This window comes from Electrona antarctica (assembly GCF_951216825.1).
Source record: "Electrona antarctica genome assembly, chromosome: 15".
Classification (NCBI taxonomy): domain Eukaryota; kingdom Metazoa; phylum Chordata; class Actinopteri; order Myctophiformes; family Myctophidae; genus Electrona; species Electrona antarctica.
Window position 1 is genome coordinate 39,134,596 of NC_136796.1, and position 24,001 is coordinate 39,158,596.

The 24,001-nt window shown below is 43.4% G+C and overlaps 1 protein-coding gene across 2 annotated transcripts; it reads left to right on the forward strand.

Annotated features, from left to right (window-relative positions):
• The first annotated feature begins 2,288 nt into the window (after nucleotides 1-2,288).
• Nucleotides 2,289-18,421, forward strand: khdrbs1b (KH domain containing, RNA binding, signal transduction associated 1b). Of its 2 annotated transcripts, XR_013791739.1 has the most exons (11): nucleotides 2,289-2,659; nucleotides 5,494-5,618; nucleotides 7,385-7,501; nucleotides 8,315-8,461; nucleotides 10,698-10,831; nucleotides 11,006-11,237; nucleotides 11,536-11,606; nucleotides 11,962-12,020; nucleotides 13,359-13,546; nucleotides 15,731-15,798; nucleotides 17,635-18,421. XR_013791739.1 is itself a non-coding variant. In XM_079522741.1 (9 exons), exons 1-9 carry the CDS (start codon nucleotides 2,566-2,568, stop codon nucleotides 13,463-13,465), a joined length of 1,086 nt encoding a protein of 361 aa, XP_079378867.1. In that variant the 5' UTR covers nucleotides 2,455-2,565; the 3' UTR covers nucleotides 13,466-15,716. The 2 variants fall into 2 exon arrangements, 1 of the variants encoding a protein (XP_079378867.1); XM_079522741.1 differs by lacking the exons at nucleotides 15,731-15,798; nucleotides 17,635-18,421 and having other exon boundaries at nucleotides 2,455-2,659; nucleotides 13,359-15,716.
• The last annotated feature ends 5,580 nt before the right edge of the window (nucleotides 18,422-24,001 follow it).

A 24,001-nucleotide genomic window follows, 5' to 3' on the forward strand; every position in this document is an offset into this window, starting at 1 on the left:
TAACACTCACTTGACTTTCAGGAATTATACTCCATGAATAGGACCTAGTTGATTTCCTAGAAAGGTGGTTTTGAACTTGTTGATGCCCAGGCACACCGATAAAGGGCAAGCGAGTCACAATGAAGGCACACCTTTAGGCCTATTCAGAAGAATATAGCCTATAACCTTTACAGTCTATGCCTATAACACACGTGTTATACTCCAATCATAAATGTTTAAAATGTCCTTCTATGATGGCATTTCCAATGCCAGGTTGAAAGTGATTAATATATATTTTCGAATTTCCCTCTGTATTGGGAAATGTGTGCACATTAACACTTACAGTAGATTTAAAACAATTCATAACTTTTTGTTTGCGACCAAAGGTCGCATTTACTATGAAATCCTGCATCTCGTGTCCGTCTGCCACACCTCCATATATGGTTGCCAATCCATCACGCCTCGTGACATCTCGTGACATCATGGAGACCCTTCAGGGCCGGATCTACCATATGGGCACTTTGGGCACGTGCCCAGAGGCCCTTGGCCACCAGGGGCCCCTCAAAAAAAGAAAAAAAATTAATAAATGGTGTCTAAAAAGATTAGTGTTTTATTGTTGGTGAGAAGGGCAGCTAAAAAATGCAATTGTGTGTAAAGCAGCAACAATGCGCTAGATTGGCTGTCACTCTGGGGGGGGTAGGCGACCGGAAATAGGCTAATATAACGGCATAAAACTGCCCCAAAACGGCTCCAAAACCGCAAAAATGTTGCGGGCGCGTGAAGGGGGGGGTCCTTCGAGCTTCAGTGCCCAGGGGTCCTCAGAGGTGTTAATCCGGCCCTGAGACCCTTAGATCTCCATGGATCTGACCTTGCGACATCACGTGACATCATGTAGACCATTAACGCCTCTATATATGGTCACGCCTCGTGACACGTCACGCCACCATATATATATGGCCATCTCCATATATGAAGATCACGACACTGACCCCATTAACCCTGGAGACTGGATCATCACCTAGATCTGCATATATGGAGCCGGCCAGCAACTGGTGTTAGGCCTTTAATAGTCATGTGTAGTGTTGTCACAAAATCCCAAGGCACACCTGGACATGTCTCACGTGTGTGCCTCCCTTGGCAGTTGGCACACCTTGGGAACCACACTGCCCTAGACGCTGTGTTGCACTTTCCGCTTGTACACATCGGCCCTAAATGTTTTCCATCCATTCATGTCAGCAGGAAAGGGGAGAGAGAGGACAAAGGGATACTTTCAGGTCGGCAGTTACACCTGCATCTTGTGTCCTCTGGTCCAGTCCCAGTGTATTTTATCAGATCCACTGAGGGGCAGTAGATAGCCTAGAATTAAAAAGCTCAGTCTCTGGCTGCCCATAGCTCAGTGCAGAGGGATTCAACTGATTACACACTGGTGGAACATTACTTTATTCATATCAATTGCAATAACACTGATGCAATAAATTAATTATAGCCGCATTAAAAGGTGCACCCAGAATCATTGCCCAATTTATTGGACACATCATGCATCCAGGGTTAGGCAATGATGTCATCATGAATTAATTTTCGAGAAAGTACCATGAGAGGTCTCTCTGCATGGCCTTATTTATAATAACAATAACAATAATAATAATAATAATAATAATAATAATAATAATAATAATAATAATAATAATAATAAAACCTCCTCTGACATTGTGGACACACCCACAACAGTGCCGAAAAACGAATGAAGTCGTGCAAAACAATAAGTTATAGGAGTTGGCTGCCAAAAAGAACATATAGCCTATATCTAGCCGATAATAAATGATATAACCATTCAGCTTCAGCATTCTAATCTATCGCTCAGTCAAAAAGTCACAAAATGACCAAAAATATCAAACAAAAAGATATGCCTATAATCTCACAAAGCATATTTGACTTACTACATGCTGTGAACTTGTAGAGCTGCTATTTCTGAAATAAATAAATAAAAATAACTGAAAGTGTGTCTGTGCTGGCAATTGGCATTATATTCAACCAATGAAAAGTATTAACACAAAAATCTGAAAAGTTTTTTTTCCCCCTTTTTTTCTTTTTTTCCCCCCAGCCTATACAAGATTTCCACCTGACAGCCACGAATATAAATGAGGCTGCGGTGGGCGGGGTCAGACCAGCAATAAGCTGTGTGCTTCTCTGAGCTCACTTCCGCTGGTTGAGTCCCAAATCATTCTCCAGTCACCAGCTTTTGTTCTTCCATTTCCACAGAGCGCTGCTGCTGCAAGGAGACAGCGCGCACACACACACACACACACACACACACACTCATTCACACACGCAGTCAGACAGCACAGCAGCAGCACTACTCTGTGCTCGCCAAGCGCGCGTCAGCCACATGCAAAACGCAATCTGCTGCGAAGTGGATACGCGCTCCATAGTTACATAACTGGACTATACTCTTTTAACATCGTCGGTGCCCGGTGGTGGTGGGGTTTTTGTTTTTACGCGTTTTACGCATCGAGCCATCTCCCATCATCACAAACTGATTTTTTATTTTTTTTGTTATTTTTGTGTTCTTTTATAAAAAAGAAAAAAATGGAGAGCGACGGAAAATATCTCCCCGAGCTCCTGGCGGAGAAGGACAGCCTGGACGTGTCTTTTACGCACGCCATGAAACTTTTATCTGCAGGTAAAGTGTGTATTCTTGGGCGATGTTTGCTTAAGTACAGCATCCCGTACTGTTATTACACTGCTATATAGCTTGTACTAAACTCGCACCTCGGTGCCGTGTGTGTGTGGTGTGTGTGTGTGTGTGTGTGTGTGTGTGTGCGTGTGTGCGCGCGCGCGTGCTGCGTGCACGCTGGACGAGACATACCTCCCGAGTCCCTATTATAATCGCTCACAATAAATCATCTTGACTCACACGTCACCAGTCAGTGACACACCCGACCCAACACGTGTTAGGGGAATATATTATATTTATATATTTTATAATAGTCACAATATGCAATTTTATACTTATGTTGTAGGGTAGGTAGGCCTACTACTGAGTGGTATAGCTTTATCTGATATGGTCCAGGTGGGAAAGCCTTCTCTGCGGCTAAGACGTGTCGTTTGTGTCCCGATCGCTGCGTAATTACAACGAGCCTATAATTACAGGCTATGCTATTACTGCGTACAGTGCGTATAGTCGCCTACAACTGTGTCGCTTGCCGACAAGACTTTGATCTACACGCTGGCCGCCTCCGCTTTGGTCGACAAGCGACGCGGTCGAGCGATTGTATAGTAGTAGGCTACTGTACATACATTAAATTAACTTGAAAGCGAAAGCCCCCAAAAGAGACACACCATGCCTGTTGTGATGTAATGTAAAAGTTAGCGGCGTTCTCATAGGACACACACACATAATATTCGGCAAAAGCCACAGCTTTCTAGAATTGTCCGTAAGAATGTTGCACACAATTCAATGTGCGACAATGTGACAGGGTCACCTCAATACTTTGCAGCCTGAAGGAGGCGGTGGCGTGTTCATGCAACGAGGTAAACACCAGTCTGCGGGCTATAACGGTGTCTCAGCATTCCTGTTCACTGCTGCTCCGTCCTGGAGAATGAAAAGCAGGTTATTGTTGTTACGGTTAATGGAAATGGTTGGTTGGAAACGGCACTTCTTTCCGCGTGACATCAAAGCTTTGTGTTAAAATCTGTGTGACCTGCATGCCATTAAAACCATCAGCTCCACTGTCCCATGTGCTTTTCAAATGGTTGGTGGCAAGCTCTGCATGCTGCAATGTGGTTGCTTTTGTTGCTGCCAAGTCGATGAATAAATATATAATGGTAATGAATAATTGGCTGACAGAAGCATTAAAGCATAGAGTCTGCCCACCAAGATGCTTGAAGCATCACCTTTTTGGTGGGTAATACATTATTATCCATGGTTGAATGATCCAGTGTGCAGAGTAGATTCTGTTTTTATGTGTTCTTCTGTGTCTACACTAAGCACCTATAGGAATTTTACTAATTTGGATGTGTGTGCCTTTGTAAACGTTTTTAATGAATAGACTAATCGGCCCGCATATAGCTTCTTTGTCTAGGATGCTCACAGAGGTACACCTAAAGTATAATAGCCTAATATGCTTTGTACAGAGGGAATGGCTCTCGACTTCAGTGTGTCGGCCAGCGAGTGTGCTCGGCTCTCTCAGTAAAGGAGACAGACATCTCCAGTATAGCTCTCCTCCCCCTGCCCTGTACAGCCGGTATAGACAGTGCGATAGCTGACACGTCTGCACATGGCAGTTTTAGCACTTGTCATGGCCAGAGGTGAGGAGGCGGCTGTGATGGCACTGTGGGTATGTGCATGATGGCCCTGGAGGCTGGGTGCCCTGGCTGCCACTGTGGACGAGGTGATGCAAGGCACAGCTTAGCTCAGCTCAGCCCGATGCTGTGTGTGTGAAGGCACTGGAGGTGGGGGGATTCATGGCTGTAGTAGACTAAAAATAGACACACAGTCAAACTCTGAGAATGTACAAGTGTAATATAACCAAATGGACATCATTGTGTATAGGTCAAATAATCCTAACCCTCACGTAGGGCTGAATAATTTGGGGAAAAAAATTGTAATTGCGGTTCTTCAGTCCAATGATGCAAATGGCATTCAAGTCATTTTATGAGTGTTTTCGTTGTTTACAGTAGGCTATAGCCACCACCACATTAGATATTGTCAACATATAAACTGCTATTTAAAGGACTTCACCGGTGTTATTGCATGTTTACTAGATCCCCCATTTTTAATTGGTATTTTCAGGTGATAAACGCACCTTAAAATTATCTACTAGTACTAATCTGGCTAATATTCACCTTGCCTTGCTGAAGTCATGAAGGGCGTTTGATGTTTGTTCATAAAATAATCTTTGCTCCAGTCGACTTTGTAGACCTTTCAGAATAATCTGTGCCTTAAGTTACTTTAAAATGTAATGATAATGTCACTTTGATTAAAAATAAAGGGGGCATAAAGTTACCTGTGTTTGAGGAATAACGCAAAACAATATGGTAATGTTTTAGAAAGTTGTCAGCAGTAATGTAAAGTATAGCATCTAACCAACGGGCAACATATAAACACCTGTATGTTCTTTTAACATGTGAGGGTGAAATGAATCAACTTGTTTTATAGACCAACTAGTAGACAAAGCACTAGAATACCTTGTTTACAAGTACATTTTGACCCCCTCTCTCATGCAGTATTGTAACCTCTGTGATTTGAGTATTGCGGTGACTTTACTTTTTTATTCTTGTGTTTAACTCTGACCTCATGACAGGAAGGCTGACATGGCACAGAAGATACTAATTTTAGAACAAACCTGTTCTCATGTGGCATACTTCTCATAGCCAGGCAATCCACGTCTGACATAATGCCATGCCACCCAAAGCTCTGTTTGATGTCTTGATTGATTGAAGCTGCGAGTACATGTATCAAGTTTTTGCATCCAAAACAATATGCCTGAAACAGATACCTTTTCCTTTTTATAGAGGTCGATAGAATCCAGAAAGGGGAGCCCAAAAAGGAAGGAGGAGAAACCTATCTGGACCTTTTCACAACAAAGAACATCAAACTTAAGGAGCGAGTGCTCATACCTGTAAAACAGTACCCAAAGGTGAGCTTAGTCCCTTTACCCCCTTTGTTGACAACATTGTTATCTGCAATTATGCAGCCGACATGTCTAGATTTTTAACTAATTTTTCAAAAATAGCTGATGATCTACAAGCTCATCATGATGCATTGTGATCTAATAATGAGCTATTCTTTAACACCTTGAATATGAAGATAATATAACATAAAATAAAGTTCAGATAGTGTTTATTTTGTATCTATCAAAACGGATTGGTCTGTATTCATTTGTTTGCTTATCGGTTAAATATTCTCATAAATTGGTATTAGCATTGGACCCAAAAATCTGGCATCAGTCAGGCTTTAATTTTCCAACCCTATCCTCTCTAACCCCTGTCTTCTTAGCCCCTCTTGATTTAATTCATTCTGCAGCTGAGTTTCAATTACACAAACGCATCGGGTCAAATTACTCCTCTCAACCTTGATCTATTAGCTCAGGTGTATAATTACCCTGGATACAACTGCGTTTTAAAACCCCAGCAAAAGGATCAAAATGTTAATAATATATGGTAAAGGATATTGCTCTGCTGACTGTGTCGTGTGCTGTGTTCGCGTTTCAGTAAGCGTTAGTTATTTTATATCTTGTGGCTTGATTGCCTGACCTCAGGTGGTGTCATCTGTATGTATTTGATCTATATATTGCACAGACATATGGTGACATTGATTGCAGAAACACGTGTTATGCCGTGTTGGTGACAGAAGATGTGCAGGCATAACCTGTCTCAATGTAAGACATTTATATTGCTAGCTATAAATATACCTTATTATATAATATGGGTTGTCTTGTTTCTGTCAGCCCAGGTTGACTCGGTTACATTGGCTCCTGTCATACACTGGCGGTGTGGTTAGGATTAGATGAACTTGCTGTGATTTTCAAAGTGGATAGCATATGGTGCAGATAGATAGGATAGTTATTTTTGCATTAGGGGAGGACAAAAATGGATGTAAAGCTCAGTTCTAACGAGATGATCCCTAGATGTCGCCCTGTCTGTCTCCAGAACTAGATCAATACGATGTAGAAGTACTGTCTGTACAGCTGGACAGTCCTCTGTCCTCAATAGTGCTCCGTTTTTACATCATAAACCACAACATTTGGAACTTCAAAGCTAATGAGTGATTTCTTTCTTATCCTAAAATTTGCATAACATTGCTGTCAAGCACGATACTGAATATTTAAACTTTGAATTTCTTTCCGTAAGTTAATGCCCCAAAACAAGCTTGAGCTTGTAGATCTGCTATTTCAGCGATTTTAGAAACATTTGAAAGTGGTCAATATTGTATGATTTTTTCATATAAATATTTAACAAATAAAGTATTAACAAGAGCTCAATTTCTACCCAACAGTGACAATCATTTACCACAACCTTTGAATTGGAAAGCTAATGAAAGCTAATCCTCAAATTTGCATATTCCCATCCTGAACATCCCAGGGAGTCAATCTTTTTAAGTTAAAACGTCTCCATTAAGGACCTTTCTGCTGACAAATAGCTTTGACCTTAATCATTTGTCTGTAATCATATTTTCACAGCGGTTATACTGCATTGCATAAAATTGCAAAGCAGTGTAGTGTACACAGATTTCACTCTATGCTTAGATGATTGTAGTGAACATTTACCGGTAGTATCATTGGCTTTGTATCGACCCACCATGGTAAATATACCACTGAAGGCATTCAGTGCACTGCACTCATGCCAAAACGCCACCTTTCGGTAATCACCCGCCTAATTTGGTTTTGTTCTGCTTGGGTTTCAGTTCAATTTTGTGGGGAAGATTCTGGGACCTCAGGGCAACACAATCAAACGTCTGCAGGAGGAGACTGGAGCCAAGATCTCTGTGCTGGGCAAGGGATCCATGAGAGACAAAACAAAGGTAATGCACTGTGCTTTTGTAAGCACACCTGTGGGATCTGGGTTACCGGTAGCCATCAAACATCTGTCCTCTATTCGGGATGGACTTGTGGGTTCCCAGCTGTTGTGGATGTGGAGGATAATTAAGTCATGCATGAATGTAAACCCAATGGCAGCCGCTTGCTGTGCAATGTGCATCTGTCATAGACACCTTTAGGATAGCCCTGTATAGTAAACTTGTTGTTGTTGATTATCAAACCATGGCTTGGAGCCCTACTACAGGCATCTTATAGTACTTTGAAAAGTATATTGTATAAAAATACAACTAAATTAGTATAGGCACTTATGTGGCCTACTGTCAGTGTGCCCAAAACATTTTGAGCTGATGAGCGACAGACAGACAGACAGACAGACAGACAGACAGACAGACAGACAGACAGACAGACAGACAGACAGGACCTCCTTTAGACAGAGCTAGACTCCTGCAGATCGACACTTTGGTTTGCTATCATTATTAATAGCACACCAATGTCTGATGCTGTGGAGGGTAGATTAAATGCAGCACTCTAATGCATAATTTGCTTGAATTTGAGCCACATAGGCCCTATATTTAGTCGACCGATTTCCCAAGGGCTCCGTACTAGGCCCCTCCGGTTATCCCTGTCTTTACTCAATATCTTAGCCAATAATATCTGATTTACACATCACGGCATTGTAGATCGGCTATTTTGCAGAATGTTAGCCGCAGAATAGGGACACTAGCATTCCAAGTGGTTTGACTGGGTGCAGAATGAGAGGTGTCTTTAGTTTATCTGTGTGCCTGACTGCATTTCAGGAGGAGGGACTGAGGAAAGGCGGTGAGCCCAAGTATGCCCACTTGTCCATGGAGCTGCACGTCTTCATCGAGGTGTTTGCCCCCGTGCCAGACGCCTACCTGCGCATGGCCCACGCCATGGAGGAAGTCAAGAAGTTCCTATTTCCTGTAAGTGGGTCAAGCCCTTCTTAGCTATTGTTGTCATGCTCCGTGTTCCGGCATTAACTGTGTCAAGTGGTCACGAATGCAACCGGCATGTAAATCGCTTCGTTTTTGCTATGCTGAATGAGCACGAAAACGCAAGCCCGTTATACACACACAGGCCAGGCCTGAAAGCTTCTCCAGTAACGGCCCAAGGGGTTCTTTAATAATTGACTTAAGATATGCCTTTCAAAAAGGTCTGGGGTGGTTTGCAGGGTGCGTGTTGGGGAGAGGAGAATCTAAAGTGGACCCAGCAGGATGGCTAGAGCAGATGAAGTGAGTACCAGGAGCAAACAGACCTTATGGCATAGTCGAGTCGAGGCACGTAAAGCAATCAGCTTAAGCAGAGGAATTGGGTTTCTTTTCACCGTGTCAGCACGGTGAACCGTGCCCTATCTGTTTGTCTGCTTACAAGTCTTTCATGTTGATCTATATGCATCCAAAGCATCACTTTTTGAGGGGTGCTAGCCCCTCCAATGCCTGGCTTTTGAAATTACGTCATATGGCAGTCAAGTCACTTTCGAACACAAATCGAAATGGCAGCCAAGTCTATGGACTTGGCCAAACAACGTGAAACGTCATGTGGCCAATATAAATACATCTTGTGACTGGTATTGTTTTATCCAATAACATAATATAGTGGCAGTGAATCGGCAATGAATGTAAGTGACTCTGCCAGTGGGCGCCCCACACAAGTTTGACTGCTCTATGGTGAATCTTGGCCTGCGTGGCCTGTGTCTGGCTTGTTTTATTTTTGAGAGTTTGTGGGGTTTAGGCCAGCTGGGCCTGCGATGCTGTGGAGCCAAGGCTTGCCCGTGTGTATTCTAACTATGCCTTGTGCCATGAGTCGGCCAATGGGCCAGGTAATGTGTCTAATGGCTTTTTGGTTTTCCAGTTAGCGCTCTGTGGCAGGAGAAGTTATGTGTTTTGGATCAGAACAGAAATAAATGGGCTGATGAAGTGACGTATTATTATTATATCATATTGCTGTGTTGCATAAAAGGACATCCCCTGCGGATCCCCTACGAAACGAAGATCCTCTCAGAAAGGGGAAAACATAAAAACATTTTAATGAACAAATGGATGACTTTGCTAAAATGAGGCTCGTTTGGAAATTGATTTCCACCAAATATATATTGTGCCTATAAAAGAAAGTCATGCACAGCTTTGTTTCATTTCATCTGTGTCGATGTATGAAGGCGTGGTTGTAATACCTCCCTCTTTTACAGTCCATTAGATCTTGTAATTTTATCGTGTCTTTCAATTATTTTCAATAAGTTTCACAATGTTTCATCACAAAGAAATTCCTGTCTATTAGTTAGATTGAGACAGGTTGGCGTGCCAGGGCGTGGTAAAAACCACCGACCGGTTAAACGCAAGCACAGTCCCATTGCTCCGAGCCAGGGATGAATTTGTAATCAGACAAATGTGTTTGTCTTATTTGCCTCCCTCCAGATAAATTGAACACTCCTTTCCGTGCTGCATATTCTAGTAATATCTGGGTTTCTTTTCTTCCCCGACCATCACATCATTAGAGTGCCTTCACCATCCCTGAGTGATTTATGAAACCGAATCGATTGGGTCACGGTACTGTTCCCCGCCACGGCGCCACCCCCACGCCGGGAGGAAGGCGGATTGTGTCGCAGGATTTGTGCCGCTCAAACAGGCGCGGCGTCTCTAATCCGTGCCACCTTATTGTTTTCCACAGCGATGGAAATGGGTTAGCCGCTCATATGACCCACAAAGGGCCTGCCAAGCCTGCAAAGTCGAGTCGCTCACCTCGTATGTGCAGACAGAGGTTCCTAGGCCTGACGCACGAGTGCAGGCAGGGCGCTCTCCTTCTTTATCACTTCCTCTCCCCTCCAGCACTCTCCGCCGACTCACGGAGACTTTGTTGTGCAGTATTCTGCCTGCTCCGTTAGGCATTAGGGGGGACGCCGGGTATCGAGCGGCTGGGTAATTGCCTTCTGCTCTTTTATTCATGGCTCCTTTCTCCTGCTTTGTCCTAAACTCTGTCCTCTTCTCTTTTCTCTCTATTACTTTCACCTCCCGTGTCCTACACTGTTTCTCACTCTCCTTTTTTCATTTTTTCCGTGTGTGTGTGTGTGTGTGTGTGTGTGTGTGTGTGTGTGTGTGTGTGTGTGTGTGTGTGTGTGTGTGTGTGTGTGTGTGTGTGTGTGTGTGTGTGTGTGTGTGTGTGCAGGATTTGATGGATGAGATCTGCCAAGAGCAGTTCATGGAGATGAGCTACCTGAACGGTGGCCAGGAGCATGGAGCCAGAGGCAGAGGAGGCCTGCCTGTCAGAGGCCGCGGGGGACCTCCTGCTGGAGCACCCAGGTGAGCAGAAGCATCCTACGCACACAGACAGTCGCACGCACGCACGCACGCACACACGCACGCACGCACGCACGCACGCACGCACGCACGCACGCAACGAATCCATCCAGCCTTTTATATATAAAAAAAAGGCTCGTCATCACATTTCTTATCAGCGACCCTCCTCTTTTCCAGGGGTAGGGGTATGCCCCCTCGTGGCGGTGCCGTCAGAGGAGCCGTGACCCGAGGTGGCCCAGCCAGGGGTGGCGCAGTGAGGGGTGCGCCGGGAGGCAGAGGAGGACCCCCAGCTGCTCCCTCCAGGGGCGCCGCGGCACCCCGGGCCAGGCCCCCCACCGCCGGACCCCCGCAAAGGATGGCTCCTCCGCCCCCCCATACCCCCGTTGCAGCAGAGTCCTACGATGAATACGTGAGTTCATGCCGGCACATGGTGTTGGCAAAGGGCATGACTTTGCCATCAGTCGTTAATATGCATGACTTTTATGCTCTCCAGCTCGCAGAGAATGATTGAATGATTGTTTTTTATGACTATAAGTGCAGAGTGTGAGGGAGAGAGATTGTTCTGATGCCAGCAATGGAATTTTGGGCGGAGTATGTCTGCCTTAGCAGGAGTGCAGTACTTTGGGTAAAGTTTGACATTCACGATTCTTGATTTCATGTCTCTGCCTCTCTCTCTCTCTCTCTCTCTCTCTCTCTCTCTCTCTCAGACGTATGATGAGAGCTACACAGAGACGGCCTACGACTCATACGACAGCAGCTACTACAGTCAGCCCCAGGCGTAAGTCAAGCATCCATCTCACTTTCAGCTACTTGTCACCAATTTGACACGTAATGGGATTTGGTAACAGAACTACACTTTTGGCAAAAAAAATATATATAATTATATATATACTAATACACTGTAGCGAGTGCTTTATTCTATCCATTTTGTGTCTGCTGAATTTGAGTAGATTGCTAGTTATTTGTCAGGTCTGAGATGTTTCATGCTATAAAAAGAAGAAGAAAAAAAGAGAGATAAAAAAACAACAGGCTTTGATCTTGGGATCTAATCATCATCCCTCAGCAGTTACAGACAAGCAGCTAGTCAATGTTTTTAAAGCGTGTCTTCTTTCTCTTTCATTTCTACCAATCAGAGAACCAGAATACTACGACTACGGTCACGGAGAGACAACGGAATCATACGAATCCTACGGTAAGAATTACTATCCGTGTAAAGCCTGATTCGTACTTGGTTGCACGCTGGCGTTGGATGAAAGCCTGATTCGTACTTGGTTGCACGCTGGCGTTGGATGAAAGCCTGATTCGTACTTGGTTGCACGCTGGCGTTGGATGCCATAAATAGCAGATCACATTAATTCGTGCCGCATTGTGAGCTTGTAGATCTGCTATTTAATGAGCACGCAACTAAGTATAAATCAGGCTTAACCCAGTGTCCTATACCAGTGGTTCCCAAAGTGGGGTCTGGGGACCCCCAGGGGTCCTTGAGGGAGTTCCACGGGGTACCCAGCTAAATCATAGTTTGCAACCAAATGGACCCTTGTGGGTCTGTAACTCTGAGAGTGCACAAATTTGTACACTCTCAGAGTTAAATTAACATTGATTATACAATATAAATTGGGGTCCCAGAGCCTGGGCTATGGCTCAGTGGTCCAGGCACCTTGGCTGGTAATCCAGTCTGGCAGTGTGCCGCGGGTTCGACTCCCGATCCCGACGGCCTTTACTGCATGTCTTCCCCCCATCTCTCTCCCCATTTCCGGTCAGCCTACTGTCTGTCCCTCCATAAAAATATAAAATAAAGGCAAAAAGCCACAAAAAAAACACATTTAAAATTGGGGTCCCAGAGACAGAAATGCCATTAAATGGGGGGTCCGTAGACTAATGCATGTCAAACTGGGGGTCCTTGAAATTAAACTGCTTGAGAATCACTGCTAGAGCCGTAAGAATCTTCTCTTAGGGGGGTCCCTGCATGGTATGTCTATTCAAATGGGGGTCCGCGGGCTAATTAGTATCAATTTGGGGGTCCTTGACATGAAAGAGTTTGGGAACCACTGTCCTATACGTACTGTAGAGCAGGGGTTCTCAACGTTTTTGGCCGGGGACCCCCGGAAATGCTTTGGCAATGTCTCGGGACCCCCGCCCCGCCCCCTCCTGACCCCCAATATAAATTGACTGCTACAATAACCTTAAACCATTTTGGGCGGGAACCCCTTTTGATGTTTTAAGTTATGTTTGTTATAATTTAGCTATTGAAAAATAGCAGATCTACAAGCTCATAGCGCGCCACCGAGTGGCGCGCTATGAACTTGTAGGTCTGCTATTTTTGAAAAATCGTGAAAATAAAACTATTTTTCTTTTTTTTCTTTTTTTTGAAAATATTTTGGGGACCCCCCAAAATAATTTGGCGACCCCCCGAGGGGTCGCGACCCACGGGTTGAGAACCCCTGCTGTAGAGCGACTCTCTTGGTGCGACATGGATCTCATGCATGTGTGTGTGTGTCCTCTGTCCTTTGTCTCTGTGTGTCTGTCCCAGGCCAAGACGACTGGAATGGCACCCAGAGACAGGCTCCAGGGAAGGCCCTTCCTCCCCCCAGAGTTGCCAAGACGCCTTACAGGGAGCATCCCTATAGGCAATACTGAACAGGACTCACCTTAACGAGCAAACCCCTGACTACCGCCTGTCTACCAACGGCAGCTCGCGCTTTAAGCAGCCCGACAAAAGTAATTGTCTGTTTTGTCTTTGGTTTGGTCTTTTTTTAACTCTTCTTCTTTTTTTTCTTTTTTCCTTTTTTTTGACCTACACTGGACTATTTTTTACGAGAACTGGCCGAATTGGTTTTGGGATCTGAGACCGCACTTCACCCATTTAGATTTAGATGGGTTTTTAGAGAAGGAGACCGTGCAATGTTTTGATTTATTTATTTTCTTTACTTTTATTTTGCTGTATTTTCTTTCCCCCTCTGAACCCCATTACACCCTGGCTCTTTTTTGCATTGTTGACCTTTTTATTTTTTTACTCTTTGGGATTACATGGAGTTTCTAGGGGAGTGTTTAGCAGGCTCCTTATCAACGTGTTAGTGTCTAAGGAAACCATTTTAATTGTCTATTATAAAAAGAAATTGTTGAGGGTCAGTTGCAGATTCCCATTTAGGCTACATTTCAAAATTCTGTTTTAATAATAGCCAAATAAAATACCTTTCTAAACTTTCAATTATGTAATCTAGAAAACAAAAACAAAACAATATATATCTATACGTACATATTAAATCAAGTGAAGGAAAAATCAGTGTTAATGGAATTAAGTATGATTCTTTCTTGATTATGCTTCCCATTTGTTTTTAAATAGTTCTAAAAGTTGTCCATTTAGACTCTAGGCAGCAATATTTGTCATTGTACTTAGAGTTTTGAAATATAGCCCTAATAGACACTGTTGAGATGGACTGTCCTCATATCCTTAATTTGTTTTTTTAAATGTTAAACATTAATTTTAAGCCTCTGAAGACTAAATGTCCTTTTATTGTTAACTTACAAGAACATGGCCAGGAGTTGGCCCCTTTTGTTCTGCTATAAAAAAGGTCCAGGTCTTCATTGTGTGATCTGACTATAAACTGCATGCGGATTGGGACAGAAATCTCCACATGGGTCTTCTCTTTCTGTAGAGGAAGGGATCCTGCAGCTTAATCCGAACTATTGTACATATTTTAAAACGTTCCAAACTGTACTTATTCTGCCACTAGTATCTGTACCCTCTCCATAAAATGCATTATGCTACATGTGTAAGCTTGCCTAAATAGGTAACTAAATCTGTCAAAAAAAGATGTTTTGCAGCAGTTTGTCAATAAAGCTTAGTTTGTTTTTTATGAAACTTAACTTGGTTTATTTGTTTCCTGTCCTAGTAAAATGAAATGGCCTTTTTTAAACGACCTTTCGAGCAGTCAGTCATATAGGTGTTTTGCTTTGTTTCCTCATTCAAAACCGCATTTTTTAAATCTAAATGAATGTATTGACGTCTGACGACTTTAACCTTCCTAAATGACTGTCTTGATTGATTATCAAAAGAGCACAACTTATTCTTTTTCTCTCTTTCTATACTTTTTAAAAAGGACCCCGAGGTAAGACCTCTAAATTAACCTGGATAGCTTCCTAATGTGTATAGAGTTCTAAAGCATTGAATGCCTGGGTATGTATCAGACCTTTTTCAATCCTCTTACCTGTGGTCGTAATCGTTAATGAGAATTGCATTGATTAGCACCTGAAAATTAACTGAATTCAAACCACCATTCAGGTCTAAGCTTCATGTCACGGTTGACGCCTACGCGATGGCTACGTTTAGTAAAGAGTAATGGCAGTACAATGGAGAGGATGGTTATAACCTAGAACACTCCTCTGTAAAGGTAACCTAACCCTAAATGTTTAATTTGGTGTTTATCAATTGACATAAACTTGCTGGTAAATGCGTGCAATTTCTTAAAACATTATTGCAGTCATGGCAAAAAAAATGGGGGCGAGGGGAGAAAAAAAAAAGAAATCAACTCAAAAGTAAGAAAAATGTAACTCCCAATATTATGTAATAGTGAATTTTATGTACTAAAATAACTCTTGTGTACTAACAAAATATCCCACAATAGTGTTAATGCAACTCTTGCTAAAATGAACCAAGCCGAATCCATCTGTCAATATCTTATGTACAGTGCAGCTGCTGCTACTTTTTTCTTTGCAATGTGTGTGTAAAGGTTGTATACAGTAAAATAAAATAATAACGTTTCTACCTATGCCAAGTTATCCAAATGAAAGCTGGAGTTGCATGACTATACCTACTCCTAGACTTTGCATGACTTTTGCAGATAAAAGTTTCTCCTAGTGTTTTGAGACGTGGTATTGATTTGATGTTTATCCTTCTCCCAGGCAGCAATATGGGCCACAGAGCACCCCGGGATGGACTGTCCACTGAAGTGAGACCCTCCAAACCTCAGGTAGGTCCAGAACTGCAGTACATGTCTTGTATGCTTAACTGAACTTTGTTTTTCCCTGAGGCGGGGAGGTTCCAGCAAGTTTTTGTTTTTAGTTAATACATGGCTGACTTTTTCTTCTTTTCTTTTGTGAAAAGTGAAAAAGAAAAATCACAGTATCACAGGATCAGTGCAAACTTGTGCACTTCATCCCGATGATATTCACAGCCTTTTAAGGGTTGGTTGATTCCGATGATTAGCCGGCGCCAGGGAGTTGCGTTGCCTTCCTGACAGTGCTAGTGAATTGGTGTGTAGCGGCGCTATAGCCTTGAGCGCAAATGCAGATGTCAACATGATCCAGCTGGGAAAAGTGGCTAATGAGGATCCATAGCTCATGCCTCTGACAGGAGAGAAGCCAGGAGAGAACGACTGGCGAGTCTTAAAATGGAACCAGTGAGTGCGGGGGCTGGTGGGTTTCTCCTTAACCCTTTTAGACCGGAGTTAAAAACATTCACTTTGAAAGAATATATATTCAAAGATTTGCGCCACATTTTTACGATTTTTCAAAAATAGCAGACCTACAAGCTCGTAGCGCGCCACTCGGTGGCGCGCTATGAGCTTGTAGATCTGCTATTTTTCAATAGCTAAATTATAACATAATGTTTAAAACACCAAAAGGGGTTCCCCCCAAAATGGGTTAAAGGGACAATATCGTGATTTTCAACATGATCTACTAGGGCTGGCCAAATATATTGATATTATACTGATATTGTGGTATGAGAATGAATAGATGTGGTCTGGGATTTTGGATATTGTGATGTCTCTTCCTTAAGCCCCATTTTATGATATTATTATAAAATGTTGAACGATAAATATCTATAAGCTTTTAATTTGTAGATCTGCTGTAGTTTGAGAGAGAGAGAAAGAGAGAGAGAGTCATAATACGATATCATAACATCGATATCAAAGTATTAGCCAAATGATTTTATCCATATGGCCCAGCATATTAATCTATAGTATATTTGTTGTATAGGGCTAATGTTTCAGTATAGCAGCCATAACATTTCACAGTCTTCTGTGTCTCTACAACCGCCCCCTACACGGGTTGTACAAGGACGCACTGTGATTGGCCAGTAGCTACTATGAGCGGCAGTCGGGGCAAACGCTCTCGCCAGAACATTATTTACAATTTTCTGCCTATTCGACACGGCAACTCGGTGGTGTCTCACGTGGCTCAAGTTCGCTTGAGACGGCGGGCCTCCGCGGCGGTCTAGTCCATAGAGTAATATATTGGGTCTAGACCACAGTTGTTGTAGACGAGAGGCCGACAGGCGAGAGGCACTTACGCGTTGGCCACAGAAGCGTTATAAGCACAACCCGTGTAAGATTTAGAATGTCGCGTCAAATCCATGAATGTGAATACGACGAACCTTATTCACTGTTTTTTTGTCGCAACCCTTGACGACCATGACATTGACCCACTTTGCTGTGTTTACAGCAAACTAGCAATCGTGACTTCAGAACATATGAAGAGTTTACTGTAATTGCAACCATAAACCATATGGCCATGACAGGCAGGGTAATACTGGTCCATAAAATGCACCATGGGAAATGCTGCCAACACCGGGAAACACGGAAATGGATATATGGGAATTTTCACAGTCAATATGGATTGTAACTATTCTTGTAGATTATGATGACATCAACAAATGCTCAAATACCCAGGTACATGAATGCCACATTTTATAACAATGCTGATCAGAGTGTTTGTGCAGGGGTTATAATGAATACAGTCTATTTAGTGATAACATTCTGCAGCAGCTAACCCAGTGTGTCGTTGTCATGTGTCTGTCTGTGCAGTTAGGCTGTGTACGGGAGCAGTCCTGTGTGAGGATAATGGTCAAAGCGAAAACCCCCGGGTCTCCCCCGGTGAAAGGAGGTTTTACCCACAAGGCTCCTGTTTCTGGTGGGGCTGGGGAGTCGGGAAAAGCGAGGCCTGCTGCCAGGACAGCGATGGGACACAGATGCTGGGCTGTGGGGAGATGAAGCCAGCCCAGACTCCCTTCGGAACAGGACAAAGACTGCAACTGTTGGGCTTGTCCCTGGGAATCAAGGATGGCCAGAGAGAATCTAATGAACGGCAACAACGGACATCTTCAAACTCTTGATCTTTTCTTTTTCATATGAACAATTTCACGAATTAGTGAAGATCTCTACAATATTGCATTGCTTCAAATTATTTTCTAACGTTGGGAAAGGCCCTATGAACCTTGAATTATATGCTGCTACGAACAATTTTCCTCTTGAACCGTTCCTTCTCCTAACAAACCTAATTGTTCCACTACAATGTACCATACAATGAGCACTGCATGTGCCGTTATTGTTGCGTGTGAAATGGTTTTAATTTCTCTTCTTCACCCATTCCTAGATGTGACATTAACTCAACGCAAGGGAATGTTCTCATGCTTTGTGTGCCAGAGAAAAATCATACACACGTCTGTGTTTTAAAGCGTTGTATTTTTTTGTACATTGTACTTGTGTGTAGTTTAGTAACCCATGTGTTTATGGCCATGTGAAATTAGATTGCGCCTGTGTGAGTAAAAGATGCCTGGAGAGAGTGAGAATTTGTATATTGTTATGGTTGGGTTCTCTGCTTTGTTGCACACACACGCACACACACAGGCACACGCATGCGTGCGCGCAATTGGCGCAGCTAGCCTATGTAGCCCTGAGGACATCTAATGGTAATGTTGAGCCTATTTGCATGTATGCACATGTAGGCTTCCTACGGATCCACAAAGCTCTCGCAACAAATGTTGGGCTGTTCCCCCCCCAGTTCAGCGTTCAAATATGGTAATTCGCTGAGACAGAAGCCAAGTGTGCTTGTGTGAGGGAGTGAGAGAAGGTGAAGACAAATCCTACCATCTTCCACTCCAATCTGTCCTATTCTACATACCTCTAAGGGCTGGTCGGTGTGACTTCAAATCAGTATTATTTCAAACCTTTGCCCCAGTTACGGTAGCTATTTCCACTATTTTCTTTTTTCTTTTCTTTTTTACACCACTTACAATGTAGTACAACACAGGGTTAAGTGGTTAATCAGACAATCAATCAATTTAGTCGATTATAAAACAGACTTTTGTCAATTTAGAAAAAAAAGCTCAATTAAACTACATGAGCAAGATTAAGTCGATTATTGTTATATATATAAATATCAGTTTTGATATTATTGGTTAATTGCCCTTAATCTTATCCCACCTCCCTCCCATGCATCTGTGCCAAACTATCTCCCTCAGATTCATCCTATCGTATATTCCATCCACCCTATCGTATCTCTCTCCCATTTGTCCTATTCTCCCTCCATCCCATCTCCCCTGATGTGATTCACACCCAGCCATTTTTCTCCCATTACCACTGATGACATTATGGTCGGTCTGTGGGTTTCGGTTACTGTACATTTGGAGGTCAGAACGTACTTCTGCCCTGATCTACCTATTATACTTAACATTAGCCAACTTACAGGCTCCATTTATTTTATCGCCAAAAAATAATAGTAAAGAAAAACGCCTGGGGCTCAAAAGGCATAGCGCAGAAACATAAGAGATGAAACTTTATTGGGCCATATTCCACATGGAGATCATCTTTCAGTCTTTATTTGTCCTGAATGTCCCAAGTAATGATTTCTTTGTCTACTGGTAATCTAATGAGGGCGATATTATGAATGGCAGAGAGGAAGCCATCTGCTTTGTTTGAATTGATAAACTGTCAACATCATGAGGATGGAGAACGAGGTAAATGGTACTTTTGCTGATCAATAAAGATATTGTTGAAGATGAGCAAGCTGTGCTTCAGTCGTCTGTGACAGCCCCTCCAGGCTATGCCAAGTCTTTGACATAATTCTGCTCTCTCCGCCCACCCCCGAGCTGTCGTTATTCATGCACAGAATAGTGTAAGTGGGCGTCAAGGTGTGGACTGGTGAGCGACAGGTTATCGCCGGTTCCTTTCTTTTGGAAGAACATGCGTGTGTGCGTGCGCGTGAGCTATAGAACAAGTGGGAGGATGTGTTAAAACTGCTTCGGAATGTGTGCCCTGCAAGGGAGGTGAAGATCACGTAGGTGGATGTTAGAGTGTGGGTATCTGAATCGTGTCTTCTGGTCTTAATGTACACACACACACACACACACACACACACACACACACACACACACACACACACACACACACACACACACACACACACACACACACACACACACACACACACACACTCTTCTAAAAGAAAGGAACCGATAACCTTTGTTTTGGAAATACATGTGAATGTATTCCTGGTTCAAGCCTGTTGCAGAGCCAATCAAACTAAAAGCTACTGTATATGGCAAAATAACCTTCTGGAAACCTGGGAATACAGTTATGCACAGGGCCACATCTGTTTAGTTAGCCGATCGCATCCATTTCTGCTACAGTATAACTCCACGTAATTCCCTAGCATTTACTTATGATGCATGATCCTCAACTTAACCTTATCACACCATACACAGTTTACAGATGCAAAAAAGTGGATGAATTCATTTGTCATGCAAGCTCCCGTCATTTGCAGTTTTCAGTAAAGAGGAAAATGATAGACAAAGAAAATGTGGAAAACATATTATATTCCTGGTATGAGTACAGAGAATGGTTAAATGAAAAGGGAAAAAAAAGTTGATTGACCGGCTCTGACTTCACTACACAAAATATCTTCGCTGAAATCTATGAGCTTGTATTTTCTACAAAACCTTCCCCAGAATACTGCAGCATGGGGTTTAACTGGTTAAAACAGCAGCATATAGACAACGATTAACTAGATACAGGTGAACTGAAATCAACAGACAATCAACACTGGGATAGGTTAACAGGCAAACAGAACACAGGTCAATAGGTTACACAGGGAGGTGAGACCGAGTCAGGTATACCACAAATAAAGCAGACTGGAAAGCACAGAACATTATTACCAGTAAGACACCCTGAGGCTTCGTACACACATAAAGAACAACTGTGCTGTGCTCTGCCTGTGTTTCATGGCCGCCTCAATGCTTTTCCAATGGAAGTCACGTGGTTTTACCAAACACTTGTGTTTGATTGCCCCCTCTCCCCCCATCACACACTTACTGTTTGGTCAAACCACGTGACATCCATTGGAAAAGCATTGAGGCGACCATGAAACACGGACAGCACAGAGCATGTTCGTCTGATATGTGTGTACGAAGCGTGAGGGCGAGAAAAGGGCGAGGTCGCGTGCACGCATCCACCTGGGTGACGGCAGACTGCTGGGCAAGCGCTGGCGCTTTGGCATGGGGGGTCAGATCAACATATGGAATGTCAGAACAGGTCAGCTCCTTATAAGGAGATCTAAGGGTGGCAGCGGGGGCAGTGTCTTGAGTGTACAGGGATTGATGAGGTCTGGCCATATATGGAGCGTGTCTTGAGTGCACATGGGTTTGATGAGGTCAGATCAACATTTGGAATGTCATAACAGGTCAGCTCCATATATGGAGATCTAAGGTTGACCTCAAGTACACCCAAAAAACCTGAACTTTGAACATTCAGTGGATCTTTTGTGGTCTGGGACTTTTCCTGTGTCTGTGAAGCCTTTTGAGCTACAATGAAAACAGGCAAAACAGTGAAAACGGTGACATCTGCGGGCAAATCCCATTTGGGATTTTCAGGCTGTGACATCACATTTTAACTATCTGCCTGTGTCCCTTTTGTGCCCATACTGTATATGGAGATCTCTATCTGTCTGTCTGCCTCTGTCTGTCTGCCACTCTGCCTGTTCAGTGCAAACTGACTGTTAAAAGTGTACTGGTTAAGTAATCAATTTGCAGGTGTGGGGTTGCCATGGCAATAATTTGGCTGAGGCAGAGGCTGGGAATTGCACAGGTGAGGGGACTTAGGCTGATTAGGCCCACTGGCAGAGCCTGAGCAGAGCCTTTTGTGGTGGTTCTGGAGAACCGTGGCTCCGTCCGACTCGATACCGGGCACTGCACTCCCTGCGGGGGTGTGGAGCAAGTGTGTCGAGTTACGTGCATTACAACCATACACACACGTACGCACGCACGCACGCACACACGTACGCATGCACGTACGCAGAGACGTGGCGCATTATATAGACTAGACCTGTACGTGCCCGTCGCAGTCGGCCACCGGCCTACTTGGGAACGATGAAACTTGGGAACCTAATGATATACATTGCCATAGCACCCGTTTTAACTGTCAGCCGATGTCCCACATGGAGATCTGTGTATGTGCCTGTGTGCGTGTGTGTGTGAGGACTGCAAACTGAAAAGTGTACTTGGCAATTAATTGGGCCCACTGGCAGAGCCTGATTGGTTGAGCCTCAATTGGCTGAGGCAGAGGCTGGAAATTGCACAGGTGAAAGGAGTTGGCCTCATTAGGCCCACTGGCAGAGCCTGGCCCAGGTGAAAGGAGTTGGCCTCATTAGGCTCACTGGCAGAGCCTGACCAGAGCCTTTTGTGGTGGTTCTGGAGAACCGTGGGTCTGACCGACTCGATACCTGGCACTGCACTCCCTGTGGGGGTGTGGAACGCGTGTGTCGAATGTGAAGTCGTGGGTCAAACGGTTCTCGAGTTACGTGCATTACAACCGTACACACACGCACACACACGTACGCACACAGAGACGTGGCGCATTTATAGTAGGATGTTTGTTTTAAAAACGCCATTGACAGCACTCCACTGAAAACCATTGCTGATGCGCAACCTCCTTTTCTCATTTAATTATTTAAATAGATGCCTAGTTTGTAGATCATGCTTTATTTTAATACTCTGGATAAGAGCATCTGCTAAATACCTAAATGTAGATTCTAAGAGTAATCTTGTCTTTATGGAGCTAATCTACAGCTTGGTGGGTAGAGTAGAGCATACTGCTAACATAGTCTTGCTTGGGGTTATGATTGAATCTCCACTGGGACCACACATGCTGCTGAAATGGCATGAATAAAAGTGTCTCCCAAATGGCCTGCTTAAGGCTGCGCAGCACCGTCCAAAAGGAGTCAAACTTATTTTGGCTTCTGCTTGTCAATAAGAACACAATGACATCATTGCTGAGCATATAGGGACAAACACATTGCCTGTCCCAAGTTTGTTTCTGCAGTTTTGGAACATTTAAGATTTTCAAACATAGCCGAACATCACCACATTGAACATTGTGTTTTTACACTCATGTGATCATGATTTATATTGTTTTATTTCCGCACTTTGGCAGCAATGTACCATGGGTAGCTTTGAATTATTGTTGGTTAGGAGGTACAAACCTCTATAATCTCTATTCGAGAGACTACAAACACAACCAGATGGCAGTTAATTCATGGAGAGAAAACGCACAGATTGTCCACTGTGTCTGTCACCAGGAACTGGTGAAATCTCAGAGATTTATTCAATTTATGTATTATTATTCCAAGCACGTAGGAGGATGGTATACAAATAACAGAGATCTGTGTTAAAATCGCCGTTCCAGCCCAGTAGGCCTGCCCAATACAGTGGGCAAGGCCTAATGTTCAGAACTCAGAACGGATCCCGCAAGAACATTGTTAATTTCCGCAAGTCCTGCTGAAGTGGATATTCTTATTTGTACTTTGTTCGGTGTACGTTGGCAGCTTTATTCCAGTAATTGAACTTCATTCCTCTATAGCACGGAGAAATATGTACCGCATGCCATGTTTTTTTTAATTAAAAATAATTTCCACCAAATAATGAAGGAATGAACAAAAATCTAACATAAATATGACAAAAAACATAACAAAAACACAGACACAAAGGTAAACAGAAAAACAGCATGCCATGTTTGTTGCACCTTCATATCCCCATCTCCCGATGAGTCGCTGAACTTGAAAAGTGAGATTATTTTTTTTTAATTATCCCCATCAATCACAGAGTTGTCCCCAGCAAATCTAAAAGTATGTGTCTCAACTTTGCCCCCCAGTACTCTCCCATCACTCACTATGCAAGCTGACTGCCACACAGATAGAAATGTGCTAGCTGCCACTGGGATCAACCTGGGGCTATGCAAACAGCACATGTCACACTCGACTGTCCTAAAGGTTCTCTAGGCTGTGGTTTATTTCAAAGAGCCCAGCAAGCCAGTCTTTGACTAAACATGAGCTCATCCCTGGAACTACACTCACGCACAGAAACAAAAGAACCTCTATAAATCACTGTCTCTGCAAAACACA

What these genes read in the sequence shown, in the direction of transcription:
- khdrbs1b (XM_079522741.1), top strand. Translation starts at nt 2,566, where the DNA reads ATGGAGAGCGACGGAAAATATCTCCCCGAGCTCCTGGCGGAGAAGGAC. An exon ending in CATGAAACTTTTATCTGCAG is followed by an intron (nt 2,660 to 5,493) that starts GTAAAGTGTGTA and finishes TCCTTTTTATAG; the next exon opens with AGGTCGATAGAATCCAGAAA. An exon ending in CCATGAGAGACAAAACAAAG is followed by an intron (nt 7,502 to 8,314) that starts GTAATGCACTGT and finishes ACTGCATTTCAG; the next exon opens with GAGGAGGGACTGAGGAAAGG.